Source organism: Camponotus vicinus, unplaced genomic scaffold (assembly GCF_025532165.1).
Source record: "Camponotus vicinus isolate PSW18456_S1 unplaced genomic scaffold, iyCamVici1.0 SCAF_11, whole genome shotgun sequence".
Lineage (NCBI taxonomy): Eukaryota > Metazoa > Arthropoda > Insecta > Hymenoptera > Formicidae > Camponotus > Camponotus vicinus.
In genome coordinates, this window is record NW_028141947.1 from 11657492 (window position 1) to 11683933 (window position 26442).

Here is a 26442-nt window from a genome sequence, read left to right on the forward strand (position 1 = left end):
ACACCTGGCACCGCAGCCGACCCCCGGTCTATTGCGTGCACGAAATTCTGCATTACGCATCCTCCAAGGACGCGGTTTCCTTTGCCGCGCGCTCCCCGGGTTGGCCTATACTCAACGCTGATGAAAAAGATGATGGAATAATTTCATCCCCCGTTGCGCGAGATGAGAAAAAAAAATCGTCTCTCGCGTGACGATGACATTTTTGCGCCACGTCAAAGAGTCATCTCGCTCGAAAGTTACGCAACTCGGATAATTTTATCGAAGCTAATTCAGATTACGAGCTGACGAGCGTTGCTTGTATCGGCGCGACTGTTAATGCCAATGTCACGGCGATCAAGAAGGTAACGCCGTGGAAACCTGGCCGACCGGTTTCTGGCGTAATACGCGCCGCCGTGTGTATTTCTTAGCATGTAATCCCCACTCTTCCTTTCGAGGACAATCATAAATTATGTTCTCCCAATCGCGGGATCGAGTTCATTGCCACTTCCTATATTATGAGGCGAGTCCGCGCGCCGTTAGGTCCGGTAATGAGAATAATTCCCGGACGAAAGAAACGCTCGTTTCCGATAAGGGACTCGGGATCTCTGAACCGCGATTCACTTCGCTGCACGAGAATGTCCCGCGTACGTGTGTTGGCTCTGGCGGGCATTGAACGCGATACCGCGTGAAACCCGTCCTTAAATTGCTCCGCGCGAAAGCGAAACACCCCCATTTTCCAAAACGAATTAACGCGACCGATTTAATCCGCGTCACGCTGACGTTGCACCCACGCGTTCCGTTATATCCTTCGTCGGATGACCGCCGCTGACCTCGCCATCTCAATAAGTAGTCAAGAAGGTACACAGACGAGGGAGAAGGAGAGAGTTCAGAAGAGGACGAGAGACTGGAGTCCTCTTACTATGTACCGGTTACAACAGATCCTTTCTATACCCTCTTATCTCGCGAGAGCTCTTTCCTCGTCTGAATTGACGGCGCGAAATGTATTCGCACTCGCTATTAAAAACGCATTAGATCGAGTCACCTCAAAACCCTCATTGTTCCGCTCTCGAGTACAAGACTTTACGACAGATTCATACATCTCGGACAATTCGATTTAATTGTAAAATCGAGAGATTGAGATCTGTAATTTTTTTATAAAAGTCTTTCGTACATACACATGTATACTTATCGATCAGCTTGTACAATCGCGTCTTGCGCGAAATATTCGAGTGCACTTAACAGACGCGTAACTGTACGCGATCCCACATAACATATATCTCGTCGCATTTTTATGCACTCCGGCTGCGTTATCCGGATTCTCTTCCGAGACGGGCTCGCCGCGAAAAAGTCTGATGATGCTTGACGATAACGACACTTTGCTAGGCATTAGGCATAAATATGGAACGCCTCAGGGGTCAGGTGCGACCCCGTGGCGGACGATGTACGTGGACCGTAAGTGGCGAACGGTGAGGTACGCGGTCAGTGACATCCCGACGTGGGCACGCCGAGACTAACTACACCTCGGGGCTTACAGGTTTGACCAGAATTCACACAGCATCGCGTAGCTGCAGCCGCGGAGGAACCGCTACGCGAGCGGACAGCTGTGTCTCAAACGCATCTCTTTTTTTTCTTCGAATCATTTCCGAGTGGGATTTCGAAATTGATTTCTGTATTTGTATCTAAAAGATCTCTTTGAAGATTTTCCCTTCTTTCGATATAAACGTAAGAAATAATTTTTTGTTTGAATTATGAACGAGACAAAAAAAGAAAGAGAAAAAGGAAGAGTAAAATAAATTCGCGAGACGATGTAAAAATTTTATATCTTACTGAAGTGATATCTATGATACTCTGCCAACTATCGTATTTCTTGTCGCGCATAGTAATGATATCGTGTAAACGTGTAACAATTTGATGCATGAGAAATTGCAAGGGGTGAGAGTGGCTCGTAATTTTCCAGCGCAATTCAATCTGATATATCAAGTGGATTCCGATAATCTCAAAACAGATAGATCCGAGAAGAATGTTACAAAAGGACGGATAAATCTTTTTTGCAATGAAAACCCGCTGCATCCTATCCAAGTCGGCAATGTTCCTGATTTCCTTTGAATGCGAACGTCTCGCACAAATGCCCGCTGTCACAAGGAAGATACATAGTCCGGTAAAACTTGTCCGTCGTCTGATGAATCGCCGGTGATCGAGCGCGTCGATCTCGATCGTCCTTGCTGTCTGCTCGAGAAAAGCTTGAGAAACAAAAAAAGGACACGAGAGAGAAAGAGTCACAGAATCGCCAGGCTATTTCCGGGGTGAGAAAAAAGGAGAAGGAAAAAAACAGAGAGAGGGAGAAGACACGCCGAGCGAGTCGCGGAATTCAATCGATCCCGTCCGTTTAACCACACCTGCTCTTCGTTGAAGCACCGACGGCCGATTGATGAAGGGGAGAAGCAAAACTGACGCATCCTCAATAAGCCTTCATTGACGATGCAACGTTTTTGCATGCGGCCATGTTCGTATCGTGTATTTCCGAGAACACTCCTCTATCTATCGATCGATCGATCGATCGATCGTCGTGAGCGCTTGGCGCAAAATAGATTCGACTTCTTTGAATATCCTTTTCCCTTGACCGCAAGAAAAATTATTTTCTCGAATAACGAATTACGAGAATGATGAATTCTTTTTTTCCGATTTTCCATGTTGAAGTATGTTTTATGAATTTACGGTCGATCGCGTGCGATATAATCTCCCATTATTTTTCTCCGGAAATAATTCATAATTCGCGACAATTTAAAACTTGCTTTAATCGAATCATTTTATTCTGTTATCGGTAGCAGGACTTGATAGGAGACCAAGCGTACCGTTTGAAACCTGCTCGACGTAAAGGGAAGAAGCTCCGCGCGATACTTCGCGGAACGAGGTCTCACGAGGATAGGAAGGAGACGCGACCGACCGCCCGAAGGCGACCTGAGAATGGTCGAAGAACGAATATGGTGTGCCAGGTCCATGGGAAAGCACCTTGGGCCCCGACACAGCCGGTGCCAGAGGTGAGCATTATGAGGTAATGTTCTCTCTCTCTCTTTCTCCGTCGTTGGAGAAGAAGGGAGGCGTACGCGGATAGGTTCGACGGCCTGACAGAACGTGGCTCGCTCATTCAAACATTGGTCGGCCGATTCTGCGTTAGTCACACCGGGAGAATACGAAGAAAGAGCGATCGCGGAAGTGTTCGTCTCTCTCCGACTCTCTCTCTGATTTTCAGAAATTAATTTCAACACATGGCATATACATTCACGCTCAATTTAGACCTCTTTCTTCTCGCGTCTCTTTTGTAATCTCGAGAAATAACACGGTACTTGCTTCTATCTACCGTCCGAGAAACGTTGCTTTGATAGGATCGTTATTTGTTTTTTTGTCGTTAGAAAAACTAGATTCTATCGTAAATTTCTATGAGCAAAACATACTCGAGAAGCTAATCTCATCTTCATCGAGATTACTTTTGCTCTCTATTACCGCAATACCCGACTTCTTGTCGGCGTTTCTCCATCGATCGTGAAAGAGAGTAAAATAATATCGGTGGAAACAAAAGCATTTTTTTTACGATTCATAATATATTTTGCCGCATTTATGGATGGATTCCGGAATGTATCCGGATTGTAATCCGGCTTCTCCAGCCGAAGCAGAGATAATCCGATCGCATCTTCGGGCAAGCGAAAATATTTCTTCCCCGTCTATGCCTCCCATTTCCTCTCGTGGGAGTCCGTGTTCACGGTCTTTCTATCAAATAAATGACTCACGTTTTATACGGCGGCTCAAGCGTGTCCGAGGCGTCGGAGCCAGACGAAAGAAAGGGAGATAGAAGCGTACCAAGGTATTTGTGCAAAAACTTACCAGAATGCGTGGATCGTGACGCCAGCAGTAGGACGGCGGCCAGCCAGAGGATTATCTCGCGTCTACAAAGCGCGGCGTTCAACGCCGACATGTCGGCACTTTTCTTCCGTACCCTAAAACACGTAAATGATGCTTTCGTTAGTTTGTATTACTCATGCAAATATAAACTATAAGTTCCAAGCCTCTCAAAGTCGCTTTGCATATAATAATCAAAGTAAGAGGCAATCCTTATGAAATTTATTTAAATGGAGAGAAAGTCAAATAAAATTATCTATTATTTAAAAGCCAGAACATTCCCTCGAAAATATCTTATTCGCATTTAGATGTAATTGATTTATGTGTACTTGAGATCGTGCAAAATTATTTTTTAAATATGAAATAAATAAATTATCATATGTATAATCGTCAACAAGTAAATAATATTAAATCATTTCAAAGCGTAAACATGGATCATCTTGTATCGGTCATCTCCCCTGCATTACGTGACAAATGCAATCGTCCTGAGTATCTGCTTATAGCTCGAAGTTAAACCTACTCAGACAGCTTTGCGGGTTTTTTCGCGTTATTTACATACGTAAAAGTTCAACGAACCATTGTACGCTTATCTATTCTATCGTAGCTCTACTCAACCTCTACAGAACCGTATTTATCTCGTTGCAAGACATTCTGCCATATAATTGTCGCCTTGACTTGACAAATCAACGACGACTCTGGACAGACTCTGGTATCGAATCAGATTTATCTTAACACTTCGATCGATCTCGCGCTTGTAAAGTATCAATTGAATAGTGGATATCGTTGTCTTATAATCGGAATTTAATATAAAAGAGGATCAAAAGCGGTTGAATTCTAGCGAGATTTAATCAATGTCGAGATAGAAGTTCCCTTCAGGTGTACAATATATTACAATGTCAGAGTCAAGACAGTTTGCGAGAAAACACTTGCGACGTCGCGGCGGGAGGCTAAATGCGATTCGTCCGTCTACCTGAAGCGCGAACCGGCTGTGAGAGGCGTGGGTGCGTGGGAATGAGCACGCGTATTTGCAGACTATGTTATGTGTGCTCAACACGCTCTGTGCCAGGCACTGGCCGTGATTGCTGGACGGAGCGATAGCCTCTCGGACCCTTGATAAAAGAGAGGAGGGGAAAAGGATTTGTAATAAAAAAAAAGTTCATTTTTCAAGCGGAAGCGCCATAAAATCAAGCGCCGGCGCGTTTCGCGTTGTATCGTTTCGTTGCGAGAGAAGATCGTATCTTCAGCTTCTCGACCGAAAGAGATTACTCAGAGGAGCCGTCGATTACGCCGGTAAACGCGATAGATGAGGAAGAGAGAAAAATGAGAAGAATTCCCTTGCGCACAGGAAGAAAACTTTGGCGGCGTATACCAGCCGCACGACAGCGGCCTAATACAAAGCGGTACCGAGAGATAAAAGAGAGAGGCGCACGCGCGCGCATAGGTAGTTTCTCTTCTACCTGTCGACTTCATCTTTTCCCCTACGTGTATATTTCCCCTCCGTCACTCCTCTCCCCCGAGCAACGCACCCACCGGCAGCTCATTGTAATCCGGAGAAGGGAAGAGGAGGAGGAAGAGGAGAAGAAGAAGAAGAAGAAAAAGAAGAAAAAGAAGAGGAAGAAGAAGAAGAAGAAGCAATGTGAGAGAGTCGCGACACCTAAACTCGCGCTGGCTCGTTAACGTTCGTTTCATGCTAGCCGCGTTGTAAATTATGTTCCGACCGATCGTAATGAATCTCGCGCCAATGGATAAATCCATGAGATATTTTTCAGCGCGACTAGACGCGCCAATTGCGAACTCGAAGCAATGCATCGCGAAGCAACAGGGACCCTTACGTCATTGCGTATTCACGGTACGGTCCATTGAACGGGGGAATTCGGTGAATGGGCGCAATACCGTCAATACTGCTGGCGCGTACACTTTTAACATCTTTAGTCAAAGTGCTCGAGTACCGTGCAAAGTCCGAGACGCTCGTTCTTGGGATTCCTTCCGCGAGAACTTTGAGAAATGCACGCTGCGTCGTGCAGCTGTAACTTCTTCTATTCGCGGTAGTAAAACAGGGCGCTCGTAACGTCTAAATTTGCATGGTCTAGATTTTTATTTCCCTCTTGCTCGCTTCCACCATACGCTATGTGCGTCATAATATTTTCTCATTTCTATACATGTGCGTGTAGCTTTCAAGTTACTCGAAAATTATTAAAGATATATTATTCTGAATTACGACTCAGATATCGTTTCTCTGACGTGTTCTACGTGGAATTTTAATAAATAAAATCTGTTGAATAAATTGGAACCAATACTCGATGCTCACGAAATATCGATCAGTTGATTTAACGAGTGTAAAAATAAATTTGATCGATTAATTTTTACATTCGTCTCTTACTTCGCGACTATCCCAGTAGCCCGATAGAGTCGCACTATCGCTCTCGTATCACGTTCGGTGCGTGAGTGACACGCGGGTCGCGTTCGCAACCCAGAAACGACACACCCGTGCGGTGACGCGTTATGAATGGAAATATCGGTCCGACAATGTGTGGCCCGGCTCCATTCTCATCTCTTTGTCTCTTTTTCTCTCCGTCTCATTCCTTCGGCACGATCGGCATTCGCGTCGATTCATCCTCATTCGTCGCCAGGTGCATTACTTTCCATCTTGCTCGTCCAGGAGCAGTAGGCGCGTCCGTCGAACCGAGACTAATTCCACTTGCGCTCTCGACACGGCCGCGCCGCGACGGAAGGCACCGTGTCTTCAGGATGCATTGCGTTTATAAAGCGACGTGCATCCAAGTGCATCGTTGCAGAGTCCGGCACTGGTTTGTCGCGTCAATAAATTTACGTTCGATCCGGTCGTAATTGCCAACGATGACATCTTCCGGTTACAGCACGCGCGCGATCATCGATCGTGCGTGTTACATATGTATACGATCATCGACTCTCCGGATCCCTCTAACTCGAGTGGCTCGAGCTCGTAACTCGAGGGACGCTCTCTTCCCCTCTCGGATTAATCAATTATATTTCACGACGGTTAAATAATGAGAAATTGCTCGAAATATAGAGAGGTGTTTTCCGACTCGACGGATCGCAACGTCTGAAAGTAATACTTCATGCTCTAAATCTCGATTCTTTTCCATCGCAGATTTTTTTTCAAGCATCGTATTAGACTGTAAATCAATATTATTTAGAGAGACGTCATCTAGAAATATTACCATTGATTTCCCGGCATGTGCATTCCGACTCAACGCTAAAGTATCGAGTGAAAAAGAGAGTTTTCAAGAGACACGTAAAAAGTTAAAGCGAAGAGAGACACGATTTTTCGATTTTACTTTCGCGCCCGTGCGATTAATTACCTCGGTCGGACGAAACTCGGAGCAGACGGGTAATTCGCTCTCGGCAACAACGAGAGTGAGCGGTGCGTTCAACGTCACGGCAAAGTAAGGCGAACGCCTCCGCTCTAATTAATCCACTAATTAATGCGTCATGATTATCCCGCGAATGATTATCGCGCGAATGTATTACATCCTGGCGTTCACGCTGAGGTAACCATCTCTCGTCGTACTAATAACAGTAACGATCACTATCGGGCTCCTGCAACCGCAACGGGATCCTTTTTGCGTGCGGTTTTCGCCGATGGCGGACCATTCATTGAATTGTGGATAGCGGCAAATTAATTGTTATTAGTATTCGCTGTTGTTCGTTGCCGACCGGGCCGCCGGTGTCACGGGGTTAGGTCAAGTTCAGAGGCTAGTCCGCCTTGTCCGCGCTCAGCAACGAGATGGTAACGATAACGATCGTCGGGGGAGAGAAGAGCCATCGCTTGCCAGAGAGATAACAGCCGGTCGTGCGATAATTGCGGCAACATAGGAGTTTGGCTCGTGCGGAGGAGAGGGTACGGAAAGGCGCAGCTCGAGCTAGGTGCACCCACGGGGCCTCGACACAGAGGCCGGGGTGCAGGCTGGTGGCAGAGGTTCCGTTACAGCCCGGAGGCTGCGTCCGTTCACCATTACCGAGGAACGCGGAATATGATTACCTTCACCTGAGAACAAACTCCTTATACAACTACGAGCGACCGCTAAAAGGGGAACGTGGGCGAAGTTCGCGTCGTGGATACCGTGTCCCGGTTTTACTCCGCTGTTCGCTAATCAGATTGAAGCCGGCCTGATCGACCGACTTTCCGCGGGGAAGACTCGTTCGGAATCGTTCGGAATCGTTCGGAATCGGCTCAAATCTGCATATAGAGCGATCGGACGTGGCATTTTAGCCGTCATCGTTGTCGTCGTCGTCATCACACGCAACTAATTTCATCGCGCGCTATGCATTATGCAAATCCGCAGTTCGATGATATCGTCGGTATGCGTGCGTGCATGCGTGTAGTTGAAGGAACGAGAATTGATTGCGCGATCGCGCGACGTATCAATTTATGAGGACGTAACGAAGCGCATACTTTCCTCTCGCGTAGAAACTGTTTAATCTCGCGCGAGTCTACTTCGCCGCGAGTCTCGCGCTTATAATATTCTGAAATTGATTTGTACAACTGCAACATATATTGTTTTATTTATCATGTCCCGCGCACGAGTAATGGCACGGTTAATAATTTATGACAACAAATGGCCGGCGACTGAATGCGCGTACTTCCGGCAAGATGGGTACTTGGTTCGCGTAGGTATCGTACGAGTCGGGAGGGAATGAATAACGGACCTGTCCGCCTCTTGTAAAAGGGATATCCGATGCTCGAGCCGCCGACGTGCTGCTTCATCTTCTTTGAGGACTAGGCGAGTTAGGCGAGTTTCGACGACTAAAAACGTGATAATTGACAGTGCGAGCACTGGTCCATCTCGAGCGTTTTATTGACATAACAGTATATCGGTTCAGCATGCATTAATAATGCCTCCGTCGTGTCTTTGATAGAAGCAAATTTTCTGTTTATCGAATGAAAACGAACGAGAACGATTTTCATAATCTAATCCGATACCTTAAAACACAGAAATGAGGTTTGATTAATGCAAAAGACAACTATCGATAAAATTGTCGTGTCGAGGGAATAAACGAGGAATCTTTGAAGTATAAAATTACATAGCCGCGTACAAAGAAAATCGTGAGAGACACGGTCTTTACTTTGGTGCCGGTACTGTACGATGATCTCTGGTCCTTAGCGGGACACGATGCAACAGTCGTAATTTCAGTTCCGTTAATAGGTGCTTTGAATGTCGACGGAGGAAGTTGAAGGAAGAATTCGCGCTGTATCTGTCGCGACGGATCTCGACGAACGAGGCGACTGTTCGCGAACATGGCGCGCGTTTTTAGCTCACGGGTGCAAACGAGGTCGAAGGAATCGCGTGATCGAAGAGGTTACTATTGTACTCATCGATGGCGAATGACTCCGCGAATGACTCTGCAAGACGTGGAACGATAAAGTTCTATGACCTCGCTACCACTAGAGGTATTTTCGAACTCTGTCCCGCTTAATCCTGAGAACTCTTCCACGGTTAATTATGACAATTAGCGCGTGCGTCTATGTTGTACACTCCTCTCTCTATATTTTCTCTCTCTTTGTCTCTCGCGAAGACGCATAGTACGATCGCACGCCAAGTTTGGTGCGAGGAAGCTGGTCCTTTGGGCCCCTGAAGAGGCGACTTCCGCGTGCCAAGTAAACTGAATTCCGCAGACAGGACAGTTTGACAGGATCGTTGTTACGGTCATTAACGAGCAATCTCTTGGCTTGAAACCAAACTTATTGCTGTATCCTCGAGACTCGCCAGGAGAATCAGTTTCTCATCTAATTGTAAGTTACAAGATCATCTGTCCTTGATAATTACATGTAATGGTCATCGTTGAAATTCGCGACGAGGTGCGGTCATTATCGCGGGAATGTTCGGTGCACGGTACGCCTGTGGTCGTGTTTGGAGTTCCCCGAGGCGATTATATTGCGAGGTAAGGACCATCGGGTATTCATTACGCCTAATGACCTCTCCCGAAGCGCGCGCGTCTCGGCTCGACTCGACGTAGCGAGTGCTTTTGGGCACGAACGACGGAACGTGAGGCGACGGCACGAGAGGAGAGGAGAGAAGAGAACTCTCGGAACAACGGGGTTCGATTACTCAGGGCCTCGACGTTCACACGAGGGTTGCTCTCGAGCAACAGGTCAGCAACACGTACACGGCCTCTATTTATAGACCTACCTGGGCTAGAATTACGCGCCGCGTAGAATAAACCACCCGGACTCCTCGTGTTCCTCCTCGTGGACCGACGGCGCGACCCTCGCCCATATTAGACTCGTTCGCATCGCGCTTTATCTGCCGCTGATCTTCGAGAATTGCACGCAATCTCGCGCGCTTTTATTTTTTGTCTTATTTTATTTTATCTTTAATTTTATTTTTGCTGATTTCTGCGAATACGAGGAAGCGTTCAATCCCGTCGCGAATTTTTCCAGTTTCCGACAAATCTTTGCAAGTCATCTTTCAAATTATTTATTCGCGTTACAAAATATCTCTCGACTTAATTTAATCGATTTCTCAAGTTTTGCAAGAGATGGATATCGAAAATGTTCGTTTCTAAATTATTCCTATTAAATAGTTCCTGCTTGAAATCATCAAAGTACGATGATGAAAAAAAAGAGTTGAATACTCCTCGTTTGCATCGAAATATCCGGGTTTAAAAAGAGAAATCCGATACATTAAAAGTTAATCAATTTTTTTTTTTAACGATTCGCACTCTTATTTCAACTTTCGATGATGCCAGCCATTCAATCGCGCTATAAGAGATTCGAGAGAATCCATCGTAATATTCTCTACCATCCGATAGTCGCGATTGAAACGTCCCCTCGCTGTCGATCGATCGATCGGTTGTTTCATCGATCGCTAGTTCGCTCGGCAGCACGTAATAACGAGCATTACCGCAAGATACGCCCGTTCCATCGATATCGTAATACCTCATAGAACGACGCATCTCTACCTCGCCCACAGCCTTACGAGATACGCATCTTCCTCGTTTCTTCTCTTTTTTTTTTGCTTTTTTTTCTCATTTTTTTCCACCTAAACGAGCAGCAAATAAATACAGATTTGTATCGATGAAAGTAATCTTACAATTATATATACTTTCATATATTTACAACTTTTTAGAAACGACTATAGAAATTAATTTTCGTTAATATTTTTAAGTAAATAATGTTTGTAAATTTGTACTCTCTGCAAAATGAACAATAATATCCTTTTATCGCAAATTCGCAAGATTAGTAAGAGACATTTCGCTCGATCGTAAAATTTCACTAATAGCTAGTAGTCTTGATAAAATATGTTAAATATATGCATCGTTCGTTTCGAACAGGCGAGCTCTGAACGTGCTCTCTTTCAAGCATCCCTCTCAGACTATCGCGTAGTTTTATATTTACACTCGCTAATGTAAGGTACGCAATGAGCCACCATGCAATTAACTAGACATTATTACCGCGCGCATAACTCGGTTGCAAGTTACTTGCAATTCTTTGCGTCCGTCCAAGCTCCTGCGTATATCTCCGATGTATATCGAGGAAAAAAAGCCTAATGAAGGTGTAATCTCATCTTACTCGCCCGCCCGTCATGCTTTCAAGTTTCTTAGTTGCTACGAGAAACTTAGGTACGCACTTAGACCGTTCTTCGTTTCCTCCTCATTCTGAAAAAATTTACGCGAGACTAAGCAGCTTCCGTTCCTCTCATTTTATCCATCTCTCTCCACGGTATTTAAATCCTCGCTCATTTCAAAACTTTTCGTTTTCGTTTCATTGGAGTATATATCTCGTGGCTTATTTAATTTAGATTTAAATTCTTGTTCCCTTAAAGCATATAATGGCGAGATATTAAAACTGACGTAAAATTTTCAAGGGCCGTGATATCCTATCTCTCGTTCCTTTTTTCAACTGTTGACAAATGATTTTACGACGCTGCTGCTTCCTTTTCCACGTTGATAGTCTTTTCCTGTTCGTTGCGCCATTTGCTCACGAAGGGGCCCTTTGAGAGCAAACTCACGGAACAAGCGGCAAGTTTCCAGCGAGAAATGCCACGCTCGTGTAAACACGAGGAAGGCCTCGGGAATGCAACGACTTCTTCACGGATAATCCATAAGTGGCTGTTTTGTCCAGCACGTAGCGCCCATTCTTGCGCCGCATTTTCATTGCGCGAGTGCTCCGTTGCTAAGTATTGTTTCCGTGAATATAGTTACACGGCGTTTAAGATATTACATGCGACCCTCTCTTCATTTTTATTTCGCGTTTTGCCGATTTAAAATCTACGAAACCATCTCGCGAAAAAAATTCTATATGCGTTACCGTGATTAAAACTAAAATTATATCCAAAAAAAAAGATTCAGAAAAGAAAGATTTTTCTCTGATGTACGATGTAAACAAAATGCGTCACGCGATAAATCGTCTAGGGATACAGGAGTTATTACTCTCGTATTTTCGTTCCGGTGAGGCAATTACGTCGATGAGGAGTACATTAACCATATATTACCGAGTAAAGAAGTTTATGCGAGATTGAAAGCTGATGCGCGTGGTAAATTATTATACCGCGCCGAGTAATTGTTAATCGAAGATCTCGGGGCGAGCGGAATGGTGTCGCCGTCACATTTATTGGCAGGAAGAGACCGTCGCGAGAGTAATCACAAAGTTTAGGGCTCGCTCTCGATCGCGCCAGTTCGCATCAGGCCGCGTAATAACAGGAAGACACGCCACGATCACGGTAATTAAAACACGGTACGTTATAATCTTCAGCCCATTAAAGCCCATCAATTACGGGCGCATCCCTCCCTCGACGAGCGGCGAGATCCCTACGTCTACGAGGCGCATAATTCTCTCTCGCAGGATGATGCTCTCGCGATAATGACCATCGGGATGGACCAATGAGTTGATAGATTCTTGGAAAGGCGCGCGATTTAATGGAGTCGAAAATTCCGACGCGATGAATCTCGATTAAGATTTTTTCTCTTCTTTTTTGTCGTTTTCTTTTTACGCATCTTCGGAGATACCATCCCCCACGGTCGACTTAATCATCGGCGTCGTCGCCGTGATCCTTTTGCACATTTCGCTCGATCGTGGGTAAAATTTCAACGAGTACGCATCGCGTCGATGAATATGTAAAGCGAGCCGTCGTAATTACCGTGGAACAATATCGTCGATCTGAGATTCCGAACGTTCAACAACGGTATCCACTTAATTATCGTAGGAACATAATCGCGGCCGTTTAATCAAACGTATACGTAATATCGCGCTGGCAGAAAAACCAGTATATCCTGTTAACCCCGCAGCGGAATGAAATTCAATTAATCCCATGTATTCTGCTTTGCGCTCGAATGTCATCTCGATGCCGATAAAACGAGTGATATATTATGCGGTGAGTATATACGGTGAAAAATCGCTCGTAAAGCGAGATAGAGAGAGAAAAGAGAGAAAGAGAGAACAATGCTCTAGGTGAATCTGACACCGGCCGAAGGCGTGGTAACTCAATAAATTGCGTTAATATAACAGACATCTCGAGCCTAGGGCACATTTGGAAGCAAATTGATACTCCCCGTTCCCATTCTTATTTCCGTCGAAGAAAATTCAAACATGTTTGAATAAAGGGAGGTGAATTGCCGCGAGATGCTACCTTTCCGCGTTCTCCGCGTTAATCGTTCTCCAATCTCCTCTGGAAGATAATAGAAGGATCAGTCTCGAATCCGCGCGGATATGCAGATTAATACCCGATTATTCCAGCGCCTGCCGAGGTAGCCTTCCTCTTTCTCTCTTTCTCGTTTCCTTCCATCGTTATTCGCGTTTTCGCTAAAAGCCGGTTCGTCCGCTATCCGCCGCCGCCGCCGTGATATTATTGGTTGCTATAGCCTTAGCCACGATCTCAAGGAGCGGCGGAAATCGCCCGTTATAAGGAGCACCGGTGATTAATTATTATGCAAACTAGCGGTACCGGCATTCCCCGTCCTTTGGCCGTATATCCAGGTAGAGAAGATGCCGCCGCCGTTCGGTATTCTAGCGCAACGCTGCTTCCACTCGAGCTTTCATCGCCCGATTGCCCAACGCTACCATCAATCCATCGCGTGACGTTAGCCTCTCTGTGGTTAGGCATCATTTCGCACCTCCTCGAATGAAAAGTTCCGACACAAGTGGCAGGTCCGTCCGTTCGCGATCGCGATTCGCTCCGAATGGCGAAATGGTACGATAATTGTCTCGGATGAAGAGAGAAATAAGACGTATTAGAGATATGTGTAAATAGATTGTCTAGCACCGTCGTCGCCGGAATTTGCCGTCGTCATTCTTCTAGATTAGCATACGCAACACAATCAAATATATATATGTATCCGGAAGAGAATTTTCGCTTCATAAGTACGCTCCGATACTTGTGATAGCTTATATAATATGTTATGTTGTAGGAAAGAAAATTTTTCCCGGATGTGTTACTTTAATCGCAACATTACACAGCGCGTGCAATCTCCGCGGAATGACAAACGCTGCACGATTGTTTATTCAATCGGGTAGCCTACGCGCAGCCTTTGACGATTTCAAAATGTCTATTCCGCGTACGGTGAATTGCCTCACGAAACTCTCGAGACGTATCTTAACGTGTCTTCTCGTGAATCTCGACGAAGTATGGTGGGAGGATCGAGGAGAAGAAATATCGAGGAACACGAAGCGCGAACGATCGCGAGTAAGTAATCGCAAATATTTGCCGACGCGCTCGAATGTGCGGAAACTGTCGGTCGCGTACATATAGCTCCCTGAGACTTGCGCGGGATAAATAATTGCCAAATATAACGAGCTTAAGTAATGTCAACGTATCCAGTGCTATGATTTACCAGTAGACGTCAATGACGTCGCGGGATGCATAAATTCCATGGACCGCGTAGAAATTTATAATTCTCGAGAAGATGGCAAAAGAGTGGCTGGCACAAACCGGACGCGCCTCATTATCATAATAATTTTCTCGGTGTGAGAATTCTCCAAGCTTAATCCTACGTCGCATCGATCCATTCCGTATATTCTCCGGGTGCTCGTAATTAATATTCCCAAGCAGATTTTAAAATCTTTCAATGCGGAATAACTTAATTCTTTTTTCAAGAGAAAATACTTTTTTAGGAATACTAAACCTAAATATAATTTAAAAAATTAATAATTAATATTTATTTAAATATCTGAGATTTAAAAATATTAATGTATGTTGTTTAAACATCGATAAAGACATAATCTCAAAAGAGATCAATTTTCACATTCTTTGAAAAAATTCTTAAAAATTATCAATTTTTCATACCGCATTAGACTGGATCCTTAAAGTGTACGCAAGCCTCTATTCAGCTACCCCCCTTTAAACACAGCCTATCTCAGCGCGCAGGTTACGCCCAGCAGAAGCGCAGAATCTCATGCAAATATGCCGTAGTGCATCGCGTGTACACAGGTCCCCGGAGTAATTACAATAATAATGGCAGTCATAACAGCGTGTCCCTCTCCCTTCCACCCCGATGACGAACGGACGACGGAATCGTCCGCGCGTGGGAGCAGAAGTCTTTCCTTCATCCCTCGACGTGTGCCTGTGTACACATCGGGAAACTCTCGAAGTCGGTGTCTCATCGCTGGCGCAAGGCGCTGTTTGTCTTGCGTTTACACGGAATCCCTGAAACACAGTCGAGTTTGCTTTGGGTGCGGCGTGGGGCGACGCGACGCGACGCAACGCGACGCGATGCGACGCGGGAGCGTCGTACGAGCCGGAAAAGCCGGGTCTTTTAACAAGTCCGAGGGGTGCCACACCACTTAGCGAGGAATCGGCGTTGGGCAAACACGCCGATACGCCATGGGAAAGTTTTTTCGGACTCGAGCCGCACAGTGGAAGCATTCTGCGCCTCCGGCGAACGTCCACCTGCGATTGCGGATGCGAGGATCGATAGAGACGCGACTGCGATTAGCGAGAAGTTACATTGTAAATCACATTGATTTGTCGCTTCCATGGTAAGTGATTCGCAAAATCCCACAGAGAGTAATAACGACGTTAGATTTCCGCGTAACATCGAAGTAAAGGAACCATAATGACGGGATAGCGCGAGGGCAGGGTTTGAAGAAACCGCGATTCTGTTCCCTGGCGGGAGGAAACGCGCGCACCTGTGCTCTACCCGGGCTTTACCGAAGTAACCGATGGCCTTAGCGAGTCACGAGTGCCTTAGTGATTTCTTGTATGAGGATTCCAGATCGCGACACGACAAGACGTCCCGACTAGGAAACCAGTACAAGGAAGTGCAGAATAAACGATGGCTAGAAGATTCTCAATTTCTAGGAAGCTCTAGCATAAGTATGTGTGCGACAAGGTCAGAAGAAGATGTCGCAATTTTTATAAATTTTTTTAAAACAATCTTGTGGTAGTTTAACTAAAAAAAATTAAACTAATCTTCAAGGTATTACTTTATATCATTCTTTCACAGTTTCATTCTAATCAGATTTGTTTTATTATAGTAATATGAGCAAAATTTTAATATTCTTTAAAAAACAGCATAAGAATAAATGAACGAAGAATTTGTTACGATTATAAAACAAATATTCAGAAATAAAATATTCTTTGCAAATATCAAGCTCTCGAGCTTGTACGAAGAGCAGCTGCAAATGCAACCTTAAGTGTCAAAGGATCGATGAAGTAAAAGAGCATGACGACCATGTTTGGCTCGTGCTCGAGCTATATAACAGAACATCATTGTGATCTGTGCCCGGCTGCAGGGGGACACCTTTGCTTCCCTGTATAAATAGTACAATGGAGAGAGGTCGTAGGGAAAACGGCAGTAAAGATCATCGTCTTATCCGAAGGAGAGCGGAGAGGGGAAGGGACGCGGAAAGGCGCACGGGAAATAATGTAACGATGGTAAACCGGATGCGAGACCGCGCGGACCACGAAGAGCAACCTAACCACCAGGCGCAGTTGGCAGCGGAGTTGTCTTACCCGGTATAGACGTAAGATACGATTTTCGGCCGACTTCTGGCCACGGATTGTGGACCCCGACTTTGCCAAGCGACAAGTCTTGTCAACGATGCTCGTTCACTGTCAGCTTTGAAACGACGATAATCGCTACTGAAGACACCCACGATAGGATCGTCAAGTCACAGTGCAAAGTGGCTTTATTTTAGTTTACAAAAGTTTTTATTCTATAGTGGCGTTTCAATATGCTAATATTAAAAATTTACGTCGCATTCTTGGTACAAAAATATACTCTACTAGATATTCATCATCGCTGAAGGGATATCCTGGATGATGGATCATTGTGGAAATGGTATGCCGTATGTTGATTACTCGGGTATCTCGGAAGATCGAGTAATCTCTGGCTACATTCTCAATGATCCTCAATTATAATAAGGGATCATTTCTCCGCGAGATGTACCTATATGATTAGTGAGTACGTGTCTGCAATTGAAAATGGACAGGTTACATTGATGTCTTTATCGCAAAGAATCAAGACGACTTAACATTCCGCAGCCAATCTTCACAAACAAAAGTTCTCCTCTCGCGAATCTTTCAATATCATTCCGAGCCGATCCGTCGCGGAAATCTCATCAAATCAATATCCCTCGTTCCATCACCGTCAACTGAATCTACGCAATCTATCGATGGAAAGGCTAGAAAGTGCAGCGAGACGAAACGAAATAGAATAAAACGAGCGAATGCGCGGCGGATGAGAAGGAAACGAAGGGAAACGAACGAGAGAAGAGGACGCGCGTTGCTACCCTTCATACGAGATAGAACGACGAGGAGGAGCCGCAGTCTGTTACTATCTTATTACAAGGCTCCGTAAATGGTCTTCATCAAGGTAAAACCGTATTCCACTAGGCCGGCGTTTCCTCCCGCTTTGTTCCCCTCCTCTCCCCTTCTCATTCTTCTCTTTTCCATCCTTGCCCCCTTTCTCTTATCCTTTTTTTCTGCTCTTTCTCGTTCCTCCTCGCTCTTTTTCTACGTTCTTAGGCGTTCACCATGGCAGACGAAGGAGTCGATGGGACCAGCGCGAAACTGTGGAGACTCCCTTCGCGGGGAAAAACGAGAAAGGGAGAACGAGAAGTTGGTTCGATGTTATTAATCTCGGAATGGCCGTCACGTGCAGCAACGGTCGTGGCTCTTCGCCACGGAATAGATGGATCGAGGGTACCGACGCCGTGACTTTCAGAGTTCATTCTTCACGGTCGAGCGATTTTCGCCTATGTACCACTAGCGGACGATTAACGACTGCGCTCGTTAAGCGCGACAGTTTCTTCTTTTTACGAGCAATCGACGAAGGAAATGTGAGAAAAGTGTCGCCGGCACTCGCTCTTCGTCGAAGACGAATGGTTTCGATGAACTTAATAAATGCGGGATCGTCGCGATGTTTTCACGATATGTGCCGATAATGACAAACGACAGGCGAAAGAAAGACGGACGATATGAATTTCGAACTCGCTAAAATTTTAAGAATCGATTCTTTATAACGAATGCAAAATTTTTTTAAAAGTTTGTCACCTTTTAAATAAAAAATTAAACGACCAATAATTTTCATTGTTTATTCTGAAACTCAATTTATGTACGAAGAACCTCACATTTTCAATTTACGAATTGTTAGAGAAGAAAATAGAACGTGACTACGCATTACATTATTTTCGATTAGTCCGTTCTCCGGTTATATCTCTGTCGGTTACCGCGCAAAGGATAATCGTGCGAATATTCCGACAACAATCGTAGGAAGTTACGAGTAGGTAGGTGGAGGACCACGAGCGTTTACGAATAAGCGGCGCTGTCGGGGATTTCCCGTGCGTCACGGTCACGCTCTATTTTTCAACGAATCTCTGTCCTTTTTTTCGCGTACCTTTCGGATGATCGCGCGGAACGTATTGCGTTATCGTTAACGTTAGCGATAATACGATCGTGCCACACGGGTGAATTAGCCGACTAATTACTAACCGCACGACGGGAACCAACTGGGAGCGTGGCTGATTGTCAGGATGGAAAATTTACCGTTACACCCAAGAACCCGATTACCAATGGAGATTAATTCTCGATATCGGGCAGACATAAATCGCTCCTCCTCTCCCATTCGAGAGAACGATATAAACGGACACACCAGCGGCGAGTTAGCTAGCAAGCTGTTACTATAATCCATCTAATGGCCGATGTTTCAAGGTATTATGTGGTATTCGTTAGCAAGTACTCGGTAGCAAGTATATCCGCGCTGTCTATTCTGTATTGTCGCCTATAATTTATCGCTACTAGGTCAAAATTATGAATTATTTGGCGGAGAGACCGTCAACGAGTTGCGACGACTTGTCCCGTTGATTCACGTAGAGAAAGGGAGAGAGGGGATACACAACGAAAGACAGAATGGAAAACGACGCGTGTCGTAAAGGAAAGAGACAAACAGGTCACCGACCGGTTCCCGGTGACAATTCTGACGGCCGACCAACGCACCGGCTGTCAAGTATTCCTATATTATTAGCGGAACCAGGCCAAGGTGCAGGTTCACTAAACCACGATATAAACTAGATTAGCTTTGTATTCATCGACGCCCCATGATAGAACCGTTCCTAAGATATTTCGACTATCATTAATCGTCTAATTAAATTCGATTGAATTAGTCTTGGAATATCATGAGTTTTTATGCGACGCTTTGCATTCATATAACTTTCTTCTTTGGAGAATGATTCTTTATCAAAATATTGTATAAAATATAATTTATTTAAAATATTTTTAATTTTTTAACTTTAATTTATTCAACATTTTGTGTTTGTAAAAAGATAAAATTATTCTTGTTTAAATTATGCTTACCTTTTTTTCGAGTTACATTGTCATAATAATTAACGTATCGCAAGCTAATTTTTATAAATTATGTATTTTTAAAAAGACGAAATATTATAATTTCTTATCGCACAATAATTTTCATTACAATTTCCTCATATATTTTATCGTGATGTAATCTTCCATTTACTTTACCAAGTTTAACACATTAATTATATATTAATCGAGACTGTACGATTTCTTGTGGAATCGAGAAAGGTAAAAAAACTGTAATAGTAATGAACGAACGGGAAAACGGAACCGCGCCTATGTCCATCGATTAGCGTTCTGAAAACCATTCGTGCGGTCGTGCAAGCGACCATACGTGGGACGAGGTAGCGTGGGGACGATTCGTGCGCGCATTGAAATTCCCTCCGATCTCGCGGAGGCCGAGTAGCCGATTTTTATCGAGTACACGACTGGTTACCGGACGGCACTCATAAACCGCATTCGATATCGAGGAACGGTCCAACGCGCATGGAATAAAAACCACTCGAGCGGACAGGCACATTCGCGACATTTCGATCGAGACGAACCTTTCGAACATCGAAGGGTTCTTTCGATGAACGAAATGAAGTGACGAAAGGAAAATACGGCCCAAGGGAAAGAATTAAACGAAATGTTTCGCGTAATAATTAATATTTAATAGCGACAGGAGGTGGAAATTTCTACCGCGAGATAATCGATAGAGCACAGCAGCTCTCATACGTGATGAGCTCAAATTCTTGCGTGTCTGGAGCAGCGCGTCACAACCCGTCGTGCGAAGTAACAGACAGAGAAAACCGATAATTCATCATTCATATTCCACGAGCGAACGTCAAACTTGATTTATTCATCGACGCGGCAGATCGAATGCATTTTACGAAATCAAATATCCAAGTGTTATTTTTGCATATTCCTATTTCACCTCATCTCGTTTCATTTTGAACACGGGTCAACGTACTCGGATCGATTCGCCAAAATATCGCTGAATGCAGCGATAGCCACGGATCTCTTGTCGTACGCGATCGAAGAAACCATCAGTTTATTTCGCTACAACGCAAAGTCGATGGCTACTCGATATTTTTATACACGTTGTTTGTAACGCGCTGTCCTTTTATAACCGGAGGCCGACGGCCGTCGGAGCGTCTACCTTGCTCGGGTTTTTTTATCCGTAACGCTCCTATATCGGGAAGATTATCGGCTCAACATCGATCGATCGCTTTGAGAGCCGTCGTCATTCAAAGTCCGACGACGGTTCGACACGCGCCTCGTCCTTTTGAAACTTATTGTAGCGTGTGTGCTCGTGACAAATACACACTGCCTCGTTCGACACACACACCGTTCGTCTCGTTCGTTTTTACCGTTTTGCGAATATCCATGCGATTCGAGCGCTCGGTCAAGCGTGGGCCTAAAACGGGTCTGACGAGGACACGTACGTTTCACGGATCATTTAACGATAATCTATTGCCACTTTGATATTTTGGCCAATTAATTTTGTTCGATTTATTTTTATCCGTTCGATCGAGGAACATCGTATATACGCATTCTCAACTCGATTTTTTTTATAGGCTTGAATATCGTAAATTATCGTACAATCCTCGAGATAATTTTTGATAACTGTGAGTATAATTTATTAATTTTATAAAAATGGAAAGTCGATTAAAAAAAAATGTATTATATCATCGAATAAAAATATTAAATAATCAAATATTAAAAATGTAGGAGATTTCTCTCTCGCAAGGAGAAAAAATGACATACACCAGCAAATCAAACTGGTAGTGGAGATGCGGCTAACAGTACCGATGCATTAGGCAGTAGCGAATGTGTCGTACTAAAGAAGTTGCGCGACAGAGCACTCGTCGGTTGGGTTGATCGCAAAATAATCATCTAGCGGCTTAAAGATTTCCTCTCACGTTTACGTTGGACCGACACAAACTTCGGATTCCCTCTTTCTGGTTATTGCCCTTTCTAGAGATTGCGTGTCTACCGCCGTTTCTTATTTACACTCCATTACCACGTTTCATTTTCGTCGTTCTGCCTAACAAGCGCGCGAGTTGTAGCTACAGACACAAGTTGGTCTTGCTAATTAACGTTCAATGATAAGTACATTGTTGGCGAGTGTTCTTTCCGGTATTTTATTTTATTCACAGATCTCACGGGATCCGCCTTTTCTCACGAAACGTTTCACGTCAGATCTTTCGCCTCTTAACTATCAATATTAAATATAATTTAAGAATTATTGAATCTTAAATAAAAACAAAAATTAAAGTAATGATTAAAATGGTGAGAGAAATGTTCCCCTTTGATACAATTACTGCAGCGGCGAGGATAATGCAAGACTCTTAACAAGCAACTCGCGCGAATCATTATGCAGCATCGTACTTGGGCTGCTAGGATCAACAGCGTTATTACGATCGATACGCGGAGTTAACTGTTCATCGGAAATCTCGCGTTTCCGCTGAAAGGCGATTTAATATATCACGCCCGTCGATCGTTACAGTCGCGAGAGCTATCGGACGCACGTCGACCGTGACGGATTCGCGTCCGCTCTTTTTTGCGAGGAACAAGATTGCCTCGCGTCTTCGACGAGATCGCCGGAGATCCGTCAAGAAAATAGTAACGTTCGACCGCGAATGCAACAGCGGTTGCACGTGTTGAAACGAGGCGCCGCGTCATGCAGAATTTCAGATGATCGTCGTCGTCGTCATCATCATCGTCGTCGCCGCTATGGTTTCTATAAGATTGGGAGGAGAATTCGGTCCGCCGCAGGAATGTCCCGTTTATTCACACGTGTTTCTTTCTCTCTCTCTCTCTCTCTCTCTCTCTTTCTCTCATCGTCGAAAAGAACACCGAGACAGTCTACTTCGATATACAAAGGAAGCCTCCATAGATTCCTCTAGTTTACATTTTTCGTTTCTCGCAAGGGGGCTCGCGGCCCATTATTCCTATATACCCGGTATTTCTATGACTCATTATGTAGGATCGCGTGGCCTGTTTTTAAATTTCCCCTCCCTCGATCGTTCAGAAAAATTAATATGCATTTTCGACTATCGATCACAAGCCAGAAACCGGTTTTGAAAAAATTTTTCATCTCAATTCGCGCAATCGCCTACGTTCCGCTTAAAAGATCTCGAGTAATCTTAAACGAATATATATTTTGTATAGCGTAATTTGCCAATCATTGTATTAATGTCCGAGATTTCGTCGTTTTATATCACGTCATCTTCCGGATATACGCGGACTTTCAGGGTCCCGCGTATCCTCCGGATTGGAACGGAGGCCTCCTTGGTATTCACGCATCGACGGTGTTTGGCTCGGTATTCAGACACTGACTGTTAATTGTACGAGGTGTTCGTCTGGCTATCCTTCTCAACATGCATACCTATGTACGTCGCTTTGAATTATTTAGGCACCATCGGCCGGTTCTCTTAGACTCGGCTGTCGGTTCATCTTGGCGCGAAAGAAGAGATTAATATCCTACAATCGTTCCTCTCCTTTAATCTTTTCTTAGTCATCAATCGATATACGCGAATCAATTTATACGAATTAATTACTCGATCGATACTTCTTTACTGATTACATATTAATGAGATGATCGTACTGTGAATGACATCCAGCAGGTAATCGATTGTAATCTTACATTTACAACAGAAACAGATGTAATAAAATTATTTTTTGTATTAAAAAATATTTTCTAAATAATTAAACATTTGCTGTAGAAATATAATATTATTTTTTAATTATAATATTTCTAAAAAAAATCTACGTATTCTCTAAAGCAAAGTCGTTTCACGAATGAAATCTTGTCACCAGAGCAACACAGAGAAAATCTTTCTTATTTCTACAGAGAGCAGAGTTACTTCACTATTATCCTTCTCGAAACAATAAGAGAAATGTATGAATTTCCATGCAAATTTTTATAAATCTCCCCTTTCACATCCCCGGATCACTTTAGAATCGGGACATTCCTTTGAATTCGGCACACATCATCACAATTTATAGAATCCATGACGACGATAACGATCAAGATGTATTGTTATCCAACCGCGTGCAACCGAATCACTGATCTTGATCACTCGATGTCACCGAAGGAGGCGCGATCGAGCCTCTTCGACACTTGTCCACCCTCGGTCGATCGAGCCGAGGGAAGAAGGACCGGCACCAAGTTACTTGTCACGATCACTTACCTATCCAGCACGGTCGTCGACGGCGGACGACCCTGACGGCTCGACGATGCGACGACGTGGTCCTCTCTCTCGACGCACGATCGACGATTAGTTACTTCGCACCGATGCTGCCGAGTCTACCGTAAGATTAACGTTACTCTTATACGTGCTTGCTCCCCGGTGCCGCGATCGTCTCTCAAAGGGAAAACGAGGCTCTTCTCTCGCCACCCTCTGACGAGCGTGTGTGCGAGCGCTTACTCTCTCTTCTCTTTCTCTCTCTCTCTCTCCCTCTCTTGCTCTCTTTAGCTGGCCCCTCAAAATCACCGCAACACCACACCGAACAGAAGTGAACTACTCGTGCGCCGCCGGTTCACGGTACCTTAAATACCTTGGCAGCCGCGCCGCCGCCACCGCCACCGCCGCCGCCGCCGCCGCCGCCACCGACGCCGTGCGCGTCGTGCGGCCCCCTACCTTAAACTCGCCCCACACGGTGTGCGAGCGGATTGGCGGGGGAGCAGCGCGAGGCGATGTGTACCCGCAGGCTACACACCGGAGCATCCTCTCTTTTTCTTCCCTTCTCGTTCCCTCTCACGCGCGCGCCTTCTCCATATCGTTTCCCCTCTTTCTTTCTCTCTCTTTCTCTCGTTACTTCTTCTCGTTTCGTTTCTCTCCTCTTCTCCCGTTCCGCGCGCTTCTCATCCTTCTCTTTTTCGTCCCCTCTCTGCTCCTTTTTCTCAATGTTCGACCACCAACGGCACGTCCGCAGGACTAACGCGTGTAACATCCCAGGTAGCGGCGCGAAATGGAAGGATATCCTTTTTGTCTCGCTGTCTTTTCCGTCTCGCGGGGCATCCTCGCTATCACGGATGCTCGCTTGCTCGCGGATTGTCCTGGACGTGTCGAGTGTCATCGGCGAACGGTTCGTGGACCGTTCGACTATGATAGCCGGCCGAGAGGAGCAGGACGACGACGTGGAGCACGACCGATCGGTCGTCGCGCCGCTGGACCTGCGATGCGCGAATGCGAGTGCGCATAAGCGCGGAAACAGCGGGCTGCGCCCGTCCTGGCGCATTCGCGCTACACGCGTCGATGCGAGCGTATCCGGTGCTCGACACTCTGGTTCTCCGATCTCTCGACGAAGCTAGGACTATCGGAAAACGAGAGAGGCGAAATTGTCAAAGCGAATCCGAATGATGCGATATGAATCACCGAATGATCATTAATTTTCGGTGAATATTTTTTTGTGCCAAGATATCGAATTTCGCGAAAAGTGTATGGCATGCATCAATTTTTTTCCTTTGATTAAGTATTACCGGGAAGCAGCTTATATCTTGAGGCTTCTCCGAGAATTGGACGCAAGCGTTGATCAATGCCATTGAAAATTCAATCCGCTGACTCACTGTCGAATCTTTGCATCGATGAGTATACACGGGGAGTTCTCGAGGAATCGAAAGTCAGTTTACCGATCGTTTCGAGAAAAAAAATCTTATAACAAAACCTTCAACCGTGGATCTCTATCTCCATTGATTCGCGTCATCGGACAAGACATTTTTTGGGCCGATTTTCGTATGGGATATCTCTCTTCCTGTGTGTCGCGGCGAAATAACGTTAGTCCATATAGATTGTTCCCCCGAAATTCTTCTTTCCACATGGTCGTTAATCGATCGCCCGAAGGTTGGCGAATTCTGTAGATTCAGTCATGTCCTACGAAAAAAAAAGATCGTTTTAAAGATGATCTCATCGAGATTGATCAAAAAGCGTGTGTAATAAAATGTTGTACAACTCGCAACTATCTAATTGCGGATCGGTGGTCCATCTATTACACATTATAGATTAAGACTGACACATTAATACGCTATAAGTTATTCTAACGGCACGCGAGATACCATCGCGTCCTTCTCTCTTTAAGGAAAGCTATTCTCAGACTTGATACAGAGGCGCTCTTTCGTACACAATTCATTTGATTATATCTCGCAAGATCTCGTCCGTGTTCCCCCTCAAAAGAAACGCACAAAAATTCTCCCAACGACCAGATTATTAATTGTCAGCGGTTGCCGATAAACCTTCGTGATGTCCAGGAAGTTAGCCGATACCGTTCGCCCTCCTGCCCGCCGGCCATACGTACATTGGTACTGTGCATCGTTCATATTTATGACGGAGAGAAGTTCATCGAGTACAGGAGAGCAACCGTAAAGCATCGAGCGAGGTACTTGCGATACCCGAGACGATGTATCCACTTTGGCTCATCGGATGATCGAGGGGAAGGGAATTCGGTTCAGCGAACCACACGCGCACGACGAAAGTGCTCGTAGTCTTTCTCTCACTGAGATATCGGTGCCATTGACACTGACATAATAACTCGCCGGGACTGACATAAAGCGGCAGTCACGAATGAAATTGCCGCCGATGGTGTAACGCTCTCTTGCATAAGAGAGAGCGGAGATTGAGCGGTGTGCCACGAAAGAGAGAGCGTGAGAGAGAGAGAAAGAGAGAGAGAGAGAGGGGCAGAGAGAGGACGGGCCCAGAGCAGGGTGACGACGAGAAAGTGAAATGGGAAAGAGAGAAAGAGACACTGTCGAGAGCACAGACAGTGAACTTGACCTGAATCTCGGTCAGGGAGAAAGAATGATCGTGGGCTCCCG

At 45.1% G+C, this 26442-nt stretch overlaps 1 protein-coding gene across 1 annotated transcript in view; it reads right to left on the bottom strand.

Annotated features, from left to right (window-relative positions):
- Window positions 1-24162, bottom strand: part of LOC145962130 (uncharacterized) — a 39887-nt gene extending 15725 nt beyond the window's left edge. Inside the window, exons 1-2 of the mRNA XM_083083014.1 lie at window positions 23822-24162; window positions 3859-3971 (exon numbers count right to left, since the gene is read on the bottom strand). Coding sequence (XP_082939140.1) covers window positions 3859-3949 — 91 coding nt within the window. The 5' untranslated portion in view covers window positions 3950-3971; window positions 23822-24162. The remainder of the gene's footprint in view (window positions 1-3858; window positions 3972-23821) is intronic.
- Between the last annotated feature and the right edge of the window lie 2280 nt (window positions 24163-26442).